The following is a 10,824-nucleotide window of genomic DNA, read 5'->3' as shown; positions in this document are numbered from 1 at the left end:
GCGCGCCAAAAAAAACAATTTTGAGATACTTAAATTTCTTAAATATGCTTAGTCAACAAAATTATCATAGTCCACCTTTAGTGCATAACGTACACTAATTCATTTCATTTAAGGGAAAAAAGAAAATGTGAAATCTCATCAAAAGGAACCAAGATTATACTATGTTTTTTTGTATAAAAAAAGTATTTTTGTTGAGTCCCAATAACGGGAGTTTACAAGTTGAGGGCTGCACCGTCCCTAGAAAAAAGTTAAAAGGGGTACCCGAGTGCCAAACCCCTCAGAAAAAAAAGCTGAAACCCCTCTCTCCCATCTGCAGTCGGCTGCCCCTCCCCTCCTCACCACCACCGCGAGCGAGCTCGAGCAGACGAGACGACGCGGGCGGCGGCGTCTACGGCGGCGAGCAGCACCCGATCCACTCCCCTCTCCGGTAATCTCCTCCTCCTGTCCCCGCGCCGCCGCCTGATTCCTCTAGTTTCGCTGTCCCCAATCCGATCGATTTCGTGCTGTGTTCCGAGTACTCGGCTCGTGCAGCCATGGGTCGAGAAACCCAAATCCATCCGCCTAGATTGTTCTCGAGTGCGCCCATCCTTGCCGGCTTCTTGCGAATTCCGTTTCTTGCTCGCCCTTGTCCCCTTGCTGAATGCCGATGCGATGGATTTGCTGTTTCGCAGTAGGGTTTAGGTTTCCCTAACCCCCTCGCCCACGACGGGGCCATCGATTCGAGCCCTCAAGACCTCCCCCGCCGAAGCAGATATTTTTCCCTGTAGTCGCCGTCCTCCCCGCCCTGCTGGACTGGTGTGGAGCGGGGAGTGGAGATTCATCCAGCTAGGTTTGGTTATTTTGCCTATAACGACGAACCCTAGCCTGCCCGACCTGTAGGCGAGTTTTGATCTGATATTTCCGTTGCTGTGAGCAATATAACCTAAGGTGGGGCGTTTAACTGAGTCCCCATGCTCGTTTTCTTGGGTGCTCTTCTAACAAAACTATGAGATGATTTCAATGCGTGTTCGAGAAGGACAAAGTCGGCCATGTTCTCTTATTGCATCATTCTGTTACTACATACAAATGGACAGCAAATTGCTCAATTTTGGTCTTCCTTAGTTTGTGTCTGTATATAGTTGTACGATGGCGACATGTTTCCAACTGGGCTAGTGCCCTTCTCATTGATTGCGTAACGGAAATACAAGTTCGTTACAGCAGCAATTAAGAGGTGATGGAAAGCGAGTGGTAGCGAGTTGGTGCACTGCTAGGAAAACCGTTGCTAGTGTTCGCCCTCGAACACCCATTGTGGGGACAAAACCTATTAGCGCTACACTTATGGAGGAGAAACATGCATCTTATTTTGGATATATATAGGACTTGTATTGAGAACTGAGCATCGCTCGGTTGGTGGGGTACGTGAGCGTCAACCCTCCCTCCAGGGTTCGACTCCTGTTGGTGGGTTGTTTTTCACGTTGCGCCTTGTGTCCTGGTAGTTCTTCTACAAATAATGCCACCAAGACACCATGTGCCAGTGTCTGGTTGGTCGATTTTTCTTATCTATAAAAGGCTTTCTATTATGCATCATATATTGATAGTTAAATATGGAAGTTTTAAACTGTGAAATGTGTGGACAAAGTTTCAAATTTTCTTGGCAGAAGTTTAGGCATCACAGGGGTGCATGCATGAGGGCTTCTGGAACATTGCATTAATGAAATTAGGAGTATCATTTGTAGGGTATCCTATGCGTACATTGTATATCCAACTAAAGTTGGTTGACATTCGCAATACAAATTTTGTGTGTGCTCTGGATGCCCTTGCATATATTAAACAATTGTTTGATATAAAACAATCGCTCTTACAGATATTTTTGTCCATTGCCCAGCTAGGAGCAAAAGCAGTAGAAATGAATGCGCACCTCAGCTTTGAGGATGGCTGGAGGGTCCTGGAACAGGGGATTGTTACATGCTCAAAGATTCTTGAGGGTTCCACAGGTACAAGGCCTACTGTGGCTGAGTACATGAACTGCTACGAGTATGATTCTCTCATTAACTCTTTTTCACCGTGTAATCTGTACAATGAATAACTTAAATCTGTTGCTCATGCTACGTTTCTCTACTTTTCCAGCTGTGCTTATAGAATGGCTGTGCAGACAACCAGCTATTGTGAAGAGATGTACAATGGTTACAAGGCTACACTTGCAGAATCCGTTCGTGTGTTGGTACTATCTTGGCCTCTGTTTTCATTTCACAGTTTTCTGTGGCTGAGTAAATATTTCTAGTTCTAACCAATTGTTACATTTGAAAGTCATGACACGATTACTGAAATCTTATACTTGAACTGCTGACTTTATTTTCTCTACTAGCCCATATCTAGCCAACCTTGTATTGAATAATCGTAGTAGGTATGGGTCTGGAGATATGACTGCTGGAGTGGTTATGACTAATGTCCATAGAGTATAATAATGTTCGCAAAAAGTTAGTATCATAGTGTTGCCCCATCTTGAACTAAGTTACAAACCAGATTAGTTGATCTTTGTCATAGTGTTTGGGAACTGTTGTTGCAAAAGGAAACTCGGAAATAATTTATTTTCATTGAGAAACTATTCTTATTATGCATGTTGACAGGGCTCTTTGGTAGCCCTTCTTGTGTTATTGACTTATTGTCATAGTTCTCATCTAAAACCCTATATCAAACCCATGAAAGTGATATCGTTATGTCAGAGACTACATCGCAGCTGGTATGATAAGTAAGGGGGTGACTGTCATGATATCAAAATACCTATTCTACATTTGATGCGCACATATAAATTTCACGTACTTTGTATCTCATGCTAAACAAATATCCTTGTTAGCATCAGAGGCATCCATCCTTGTTCCCTTTTGTTTACCTCTTTTTTTGCTTACTTAGGTTTTACCCCATCTGATGCACAAGAGAGATGATGAACTTTTGAGACAGCTTCTGAAAATGTGGTCAAACTATTGTATCATGGTTAAATGTGTATCTGGCTTCTTCAGCTATTTGAACCGTTGCTTTGTCGAGCAAAGAAAACTACCTTGTCTTGAAGACAGTGCTGCCACCTCTTTTTTCTCTACAGTAAGTGTTATGCGAGATTTTTTTTTTGCTTCCAGATTCGCTGTGGTGTTATCATAAGCTGAGTTACGCATTTCTATACCCTACTTTCATGTCATTTATCCTTTTGCTAGGTCTTTTCTTTCTTCAACCATGAAGTAGCAGAGGCTCTACTGACTTTGGTAATTCTTAAATAGCTATTTTTCGTTTTGTTATTGTTCAATGCATACTTCTGTACATAACACTTAATTTGTCCAGATCCGCCAAGAGCGTGATGGAAGGAAGGTTGATATGGACCTGTTGATGGGCATTATGCATGGCATATGTCGTTCTGAAGTCAAACCCTCAATGAAAAAATCTGTTCTTCAAGATACATATGCTTACTACTCCAGGAAAAGTTCTGAATGGATTGTGCAGTACCCTCTACAAGATTACCTTGCCAAGGTCTGTACTTCAGTATTAACTAATGAGTCACTGAGTCGGTGTTACTTCCTGTTTAGTTTATTAACACTGTTTATATATGTTATCTATAGGTCCAGCATACTGTGGAGAAGGAAACCATGAAATTGATGCACTATCTGTGTATTTCTGAGGCAGATTCCTCAGAACTCTGTTTGAAGGTTCGTTTTAATTAAGAAAGAAAATATGTTATCTTGATTGAAGTGTTTTACCCTCTTCCAGTAGTAGTATGTAGGGAGACCTATGCATTTGGTTACCAGTATTTAATGGTTCTTCTAAAACGCCAAAATAGGATGTGTACTTGTTTCGCTGTATTGGTGTCTATATGCATAAAGACTGTAGATACAAAAGTAAAATAGGAAACTAGATTGGCCAGAATTAGCTAACGTGTTAATTACAGAGGTTACTTAAATTTAGTTGCTTGAATCATGCAAAATAATATTTCCAGCAATATTTATCCTTCTACTGCCTCCACTCCTGCTGCAGGTTGTTAGTGCTCCATTGATGCAAACTTATGACAGCTATGCAGCAGAGAAACAGATTGGTGGCCAACTTTTGCTTCAAACATACAAGGTGAACTCAGCTGCACTGCCATAATCATTAATGTTTTAATTTGAATTACAGCTAACCATTTTTTTTTACTCATATCAGACTGTGGAGGATGATCTGCTGGCCAGATGCAATCGCTTGACAATTGACAGCGGCTCAGATAACAGTTCTGTCAGTTACATGGAGTAGAAAGGAAGGGCGCTTTAGCTAACGTTCACCTATAACCAAGCTTATATACAAGAGTTCTAGAACATGGCCTACATCTGGGGCACTTTTTGTGCAGGTCGTTTTTGGTACCAATGCAGAGCTTATGGACCGCAGATCTTGTTGGCCAGGTTCAGTTATAGGAAACCCTATGCTGAATCTACATGGCTCTTTATTGCATTTAAATGCCAGCTTGTACCCCTTATGCTCAAACTGCATTTCAAATGTACAAGCATTGTGTGCCATTGGTGGTTTATTCTGATTGTCATCTAGCGAATATTAGGCAAGTTAGCACCCAGTTCTCTTAGTGGCTCACATTGTTGCGTATGATTGGACATGGAGTGTGGCATGACAACAAGACGAATGGTGCATGGCATGTGTCCCTTGCGTGCTTCTGATGCTGTCTATGCTTGGAGATTGTTTGGTTGTCTTGGTCTATATGGCTTTATACTTGCCAACATTGCTTACTGTAGCTCGAAGTCAGTAGATTGCGTGCATTTCCGTTCTTTCCAGGTCAATTATGTTGCTACAATTGCAAGTTTCTATTCTTGCCTAGATGCAGTTTTATGTTGTGGCAATTGTTTGCATTTTTGGATTCCAAAACCTGATGAATGGTGCATGGATTTTGTACCTTAACTTTCTGACTTTGAGTTGTTATCACAGTGTACTTAATTTGATTTTTCGTGAAGTGCTGAAACTTCATCTACATTTGACAAGGTGGTTTGTAGCCATATTTTCTCTTGCCTTTCTGTTGCTATGTAGTTTCCTTTTTGTAGTGTCAAAGGACATGGGGTTTGCCTTTTAATTGTCATTGGATTGTCTAGTTGCCTTTGTGCGCTTCTGATGCTGTCTATGGTTGAAGCTACTCAAGTATGTAGATTGCATGCGTTTCCGCTTCAATTTTGCTGTTAAGATCGCAACCTTTTCTGTTTGAGGGGGTTAAGATTGCAACTTTTTTTTCTTGCCCGGAGACAGTTTTCATGGTGCCGGCAATTGTTTGCACTTTTAGATTCGAACTTATTGGTCTGTCTTTGAGTGATCCTTGCAGGCAGCATATACGCATAACCAGGTTTTTATTTGTGCTGAAATTCTTTCGTTGACATTTGAAAAAGTGCTTCTTGGCCATGTTTTTCTTGTCCAGACAGTTTTAGTGATCAAGTGTTTGCTTTTGTGATTGTCAATGGATTAAAAGAATGATCACGGTTGAAAGCACCTTTAAAGTTAGTTTTGACGTAATAGTCAGCTTGCAATGGATCATTCGTCAAAAGTAATTCACATTGGAGTCATTATGTGGTTTTGCTTTTTTCGAAGGAATCATACTTTTAACTGGCAAGTTGTTGCTTTGTTACTCATTCCTGTACTAGGTATACAGTTCTGCCAAGCATATTCATTAGCGGGCAGATGCATCAGGAATCTTAGCTACTTAGAGCATCTCCAGCCGCGTCCCCCAAATCGCGCCAGATCGAGCGTTTGGGGGACGTGAGACGTGTTTCGTTCGTGCCGCGTTTGGGGGACGTCGCTCCCCAGCCGCGTCCCCCAAACGCCGCCCCCAAACATTTAAAATAATTTTTTTGGCTTTTTTATTTCAATTTCCACAAACTAATACATAATTTGGAACGTGGTTTACACGAAAACATAATTGGGAACGTGGTTTTCCACAAACTAATACATAGTTTGAACCATCGTTGACACAAATATAAAATTTTGCAAAGAAACTAAACCTAACTAGGCCGTGCATCGAAGGTTTCCTGTGTTCGCTGCTAAGAAAGAACACTCGAGGGCACACCCAGTCACCTAAACTGGAAAATCCAGGTGGTGACGGTGCCCTTGTTGGTTCTACCGAGGAAGAACAGGCAGAGACCTCCGTGCACGTATTCGCTGCGAAGAAACAACACTCATTCAGTCGTCCTCCTCGTCGGTGCTGTCGTCGTGGGAGTCCCTGTCGACGTGGTAGTCCCGGAGGCAGCGCCTCTCGTCGAAGACCTTGACGCTCATGTCCCTGTTGCCGAAGTAGGAGAACACGAGGATGAAGCCGGCTTCGAGGCTGTGGTGGCGCGCGAACTTCTCCCAGCCCGATGTTGAGGTACATCTTGCCGCGCGCGTCGTAGATCGCCTTGACGATCCACCGGCAGTAGCCGCACGAATGCTCCCGCAGATGCATCGTGCGCGGGCGTACGCCGCCGACGTACTCGGCGAAGGAGTCCGGCAGCCTCTGGATGCCGCGCGGGTCGCCCTTGAGGACGTGGACGAACTCGAATAGGACGTCCGGCTCCACGTCCATCTCCGACGATGAAGACGACGGCGAGCGTTCAGCTATGCCGCGGCCACGACCACGACCACGACCACGGCCGCGGCCGCGAGGTCGGCCTCCGCCTCTATCAGACATAGCGTCGAGTCTTGTTGAGAGATGGTGGCGGCTAGGGTTTGGGAGAGAGGCGCTAGGGTTTGTGTGTGAGAGGGACGATGAGAGGCGCCCCTTTTTATAGGCCGGAGGGAGGCGGAGGAGCGGTGGCGCTCATTAACGCCGGCACGCGAGCTAGGCGCGACGGGACGCGTCGATGCGCCCTCTCGCGGGAACCGCACCGTCGCTGCGCGCCAATAACTTCCGTCGCGAGGTAGGCGACGGTTAGGTTTAAATTAATTGTGCCGCTGACGGGTCGGCCCCGCCACTCCCCGCCTCGCTTTTCGTTGTGTCCGGCGTCCCCGGAGCGCCCCCTGTGGGATGGGGACGGGCTCGGGGCGCCGGACACCGTATGGGGGCGCGCCGGACAAAAAATGGGCTTTGGGGGACGCGGCTGGAACGCATTTTCTGTCCGGCGCGCCCCAAATCCCTTTGGTGGACGGTTTGGGGGACGCGACTGGAGATGCTCTTAGCTCCCTGTACGCAAACACAGTATCAACGTATAGTAGATTGTGCATGTATATAGGATTGTACGTTTATGATTTGATGCTACCTTGCTGTTTGGGTACTTAGCTACATTGCTTAACTGTAGCTCGAGTATGTTTTCGTTTCAATTTTGCTCTTAAGATATCAACATTTTATTCGTGTCTAGGCCTCTAGGGACAGTTTTATGGTGCCAGCAGTTGTTTTCGTTTTTCGATTCAAACCCTTGTACCTTATTGGTCTAACTTTGAATGATCCTTGCAAGCAGCATATACGCGTATCCGATTTTTATTTGTGCTGAAACTCTTTCGTTGACATTTGAAAAGGTGCTTCTTGGCCATGTCTCTATATCCTAGAAACAGTTTTAGTGATTGGGTGTTCGCTTTTGTTATTGTCAATGGATTAAAATTTAAAAGAACGATCACGGTTTAAAGCCACATTGAAGTGAGGTTTGACGTAATAGTCAGCTTGCAATGGATCATTTGTCAAAAGTAATTCGCCTTGGAAAAACAAGGAGTCGTACTTTTTTCTAGCAAATTGTTGCTTTGTTACTCATTCCTGTACTAGGTATACAGTTCTGCCAAGCATATTCAGGAGCATCAGACGCATCAGGAATCTTAATTACTTAGCTCCCTGTACGCAAACATAGTATCAACTTAGTAGATTAAGCATATAGGATTATTTCCTGGCGGTCTAGTTAGTTAATCTTTGCGAAATCCAGCGTCTTCTTGCCCTCCAGCTTGCTGGTGACGTAGTGCCGGCTGTACTCGCCGTGATTGAACCTCCGATACCGGCATGGCTCCCCGTCGTCGAGGAGCTCCGGCAACGGACCCATCTCGACGTCGTAGGCCGGCGCGTAGAACGTGACGACGGACAGCCGGTCCTGCTCGCCGTTGGTTACCGCTCTGTGCTCGACGCTCTTGTACCTGCCGTTGGTGAGCACCTCAAGCGAGTCGCCGAGGTTGATGACGAGCGCGTGCGGGACGGGGTGGACAGGCACCCACGCGTCGCCCCTACGCACCTGCAGCCCGACGCGGCCGGCGTCCTGCTGGAGCACGGTTACGGCGCTCCCGTCGGAGTGCGCGCTGAGCCCCAGCACCAGCTCCGGCCGTGGGCACGGCGGGTAGAAGTTCATCCGCACGGCCTGGACCGCCGCCTCGCCGCCGAACATGCCCTCGAACGTGCCGGAGGGCATGCCGAGCGTCTCGGCGACGTGCGCCAGGAGCACGACGCAGAGCTCCCTGACCTTGGCGGAGTACCTCACGAGCGTGTCGGTGAAGGCGGCCGGCGTCGTCGGCCAGAGCGCGGGCTGGCGGATGGAGGGCGGCGACACGCCGAGCGCGAGCATGTTGCACCAGTCGAGCTTCTGGTCGTCGGAGAAGACGAAGGCGTGGCCGTAGCCCTGGATGCCGCCCGGCGCCATCGGGTACCTCTGCTTCTCCTCCAGCGGCAGCGCGAAGAACTCCCTCGCCACCTTCTCCATCTCGTCCAGCAGCGTCCCCTCGATGCCGTGGTTCACCACCTGGAAGAAGCCCCAGTCCTCGCAGGCGAGCCTGAGCCTGCCAAGCTCGTCCCCGCCGCCGCGCCGCAGCTCGCCAAGGTCGATCACCGGGATGTGCGCTTGCTCGCACACGTTGGCGCCGCCCGGCCGGTCGTCGCCCTCCCGGACGTACCGCTCCGGCACGTTGTCCACGCACGCCCTCTGCAGCTCCTGCACGTCGTGGACCTCTCCGATCTTGAGCTCGCTACCCTGCTGCTTCTTCAGCTCCTCCTGCTTAGTGGAGCAGACGGCCGCTGACGCCATTTTTGTTCAACTAAATTCAGCAAGATCTCGTAGCTTGACCGATCGGTGCGCTGCTAAATACTGGGGCGTGTGCTTGTATATATAGGCCTAGCAGGGAGGAGATATGTCCTAGCCGTCCATCTCTTGGTGGAGTGGCCTACCATCAATCCATTATCGCTCACTGCTGCCTCGTTGCTTGCGGCATGGTGCTACTGTGCTAGTGTGGTGTTATGTCACACCTGAGCTCAGCTCAGTAAGAAACACACGAGACAAGGAAGGAAGGTTGACACCTGAGCTCAGCTCAGTCAGTCCAGTCCATGTCAGGGTACCGATCCAGCCGGCAAGCTTGATTTTGCTTCTGAGCAGAGGAATGGACGCTAGACGGAGGAGCAGCTGATGGTGGCAGGCAGTGTGCGCTTTAGCCTTTGGTAGCCAGTTTCTTTCCTGTGGGCTTTTGCTTTGGTTTGGCTATTTTGCTCCATGATCGGCGACTTTGTGACGCGGGACGATCGAGTGGCACATTAGTCGGACGTTTACTTGCCAATTTCGGAGGTCGAGATAGGCACGGACAGGGTCCGTAGTGCCGGTTTAGATTAAGTTAAGATATCTCGTGATGATGGAGACTCGATTGATGATGGTGGTTCATGGACCGTGTGAACCTTTTTCTTTTCAGCGGCATTTTAGGGCCTTTCTCCGTTGAAGATAATGAAGTACGGCGTATTATTTTTAGTCAAAAGCAAACATTTGTTTCAGCTTATATTTCTGTAGAGGAGTTTGAGTCAGACCATGGTATCCATTAGAGCAATTTGATTCAGAATTATTTTGCTTCCTCTTACGAGATAAGGAATTTTCGCTTGGTTGACTTCTTAGGGTGTTAATTTGATTCATATCTTTCTTTTTGGCGATGCAAGGTGCAGGTTGAAAGGATAGAAAAGCTCGATCGGCTGCATCCCCCATTGCCCCCTCTCAATTAAATGTGAGATCCGACTATTGCATCAATGAAACCCCACATACAACATTTCTTTTGCATGTTGGCAACATTGTCGCAATATTTTATTTTCGTGGGTGTCAAAACCATGCAAAAGAAAAATAAACAAAGGTGTTTCACTTGCTCATTCATATTACAAAACAAGTATAAATAAAATGAAGGAATTTCAAGTTGGATCACGCTCCTTGAAAGCCATTCCACAAATTTATTATAATCAAAAGTCTATGTAAAAAGAGATAGTTAAATTGTATAAACATATGAGTGACCAAAGATTGTGTAACATTTAGCTCGAAGTCATCTAGAACAAACGTTAGCAATTTTTTTTTGTTATTGAATCTTCTTTTCCTTATTACACTGCACATACAATCATAGTGAGCATAAACAATTAGATTTGGTACCAGAGTGATAACTTGTTTTTAGACATGGTTGTGAAAAATCCGGCTTTCCCCACATGATAACACATGTATATAACAAGATGAGATGTTCCAGATATAGTGCGGTGGTACATAGGCGTCTTTTGTAGTAAATCAACAGAGCCTTGTGGATCTTTAATGGCTGGACACTTACAATGCCTAACTATTTGGTAACACTATAGGGTGCCTAGCTATATATTCGATGTCACAAAGGAAAAAAAAGAAAATTATGAAAATAATCTGGCTAGTTATATTGAATTTTTTACTTATTTAAAATTTGTGTTACTATTATCTGGTAACAAATTATATTTTCTTATTGTACCTTATATATTAAATTCAAAATAGTTTGCTAAATGTTAGGATTGAGATGACTTTGAACATATTTTCGAATGAGATGAAGGGTAATAGTTTTCTTTTAGAATCTCTCTCTTAAAACAACCTTTCTTTAAGCCATGTCCTCAGATTAGAATTGAAAAATTGAATACATGACTCC

The 10,824-nt window shown here is 45.8% G+C and overlaps 2 protein-coding genes across 2 annotated transcripts; one reads left to right on the top strand and one right to left on the bottom strand.

Moving 5' to 3' along the window:
* The first annotated feature begins 376 nt into the window (after positions 1-376).
* Positions 377-4,639, top strand: LOC124661634 (cullin-1-like). Its single transcript, XM_047199508.1, has 9 exons — positions 377-427; positions 1,865-2,013; positions 2,107-2,200; positions 2,890-3,075; positions 3,186-3,233; positions 3,310-3,495; positions 3,585-3,671; positions 3,997-4,083; positions 4,162-4,639. The coding sequence occupies exons 2-9, from the start codon at positions 1,886-1,888 to the stop codon at positions 4,246-4,248; spliced, it is 903 nt and encodes a 300-aa protein (XP_047055464.1). The 5' UTR covers positions 377-427; positions 1,865-1,885; the 3' UTR covers positions 4,249-4,639.
* Positions 4,640-7,618: 2,979 nt separating this feature from the next.
* Positions 7,619-8,985, bottom strand: LOC124668615 (protein SRG1-like). Its single transcript, XM_047205726.1, has one exon. The coding sequence runs from the start codon at positions 8,949-8,951 to the stop codon at positions 7,845-7,847; it is 1,107 nt and encodes a 368-aa protein (XP_047061682.1). The 5' UTR covers positions 8,952-8,985; the 3' UTR covers positions 7,619-7,844.
* Positions 8,986-10,824: the final 1,839 nt, after the last annotated feature.

This window comes from Lolium rigidum, chromosome 6, assembly GCF_022539505.1.
Source record: "Lolium rigidum isolate FL_2022 chromosome 6, APGP_CSIRO_Lrig_0.1, whole genome shotgun sequence".
In the NCBI taxonomy this organism is placed as follows: domain Eukaryota; kingdom Viridiplantae; phylum Streptophyta; class Magnoliopsida; order Poales; family Poaceae; genus Lolium; species Lolium rigidum.
Note: the sequence above shows the minus strand (reverse complement) of the source record. Positions and strands in the feature narration are given on the sequence as shown.

Bases quoted from the DNA above. Each gene is read 5' to 3' on its own strand.
- LOC124668615 (XM_047205726.1), bottom strand. From the start codon at position 8,951: ATGGCGTCAGCGGCCGTCTGCTCCACTAAGCAGGAGGAGCTGAAGAAG.
- LOC124661634 (XM_047199508.1), top strand. From the start codon at position 1,886: ATGAATGCGCACCTCAGCTTTGAGGATGGCTGGAGGGTCCTGGAACAG. The intron at 2,201-2,889 runs GTACTATCTTGG...TTGCTTACTTAG, and splicing joins CAGAATCCGTTCGTGTGTTG to GTTTTACCCCATCTGATGCA. The intron at 4,084-4,161 runs GTGAACTCAGCT...TACTCATATCAG, and splicing joins TTTTGCTTCAAACATACAAG to ACTGTGGAGGATGATCTGCT.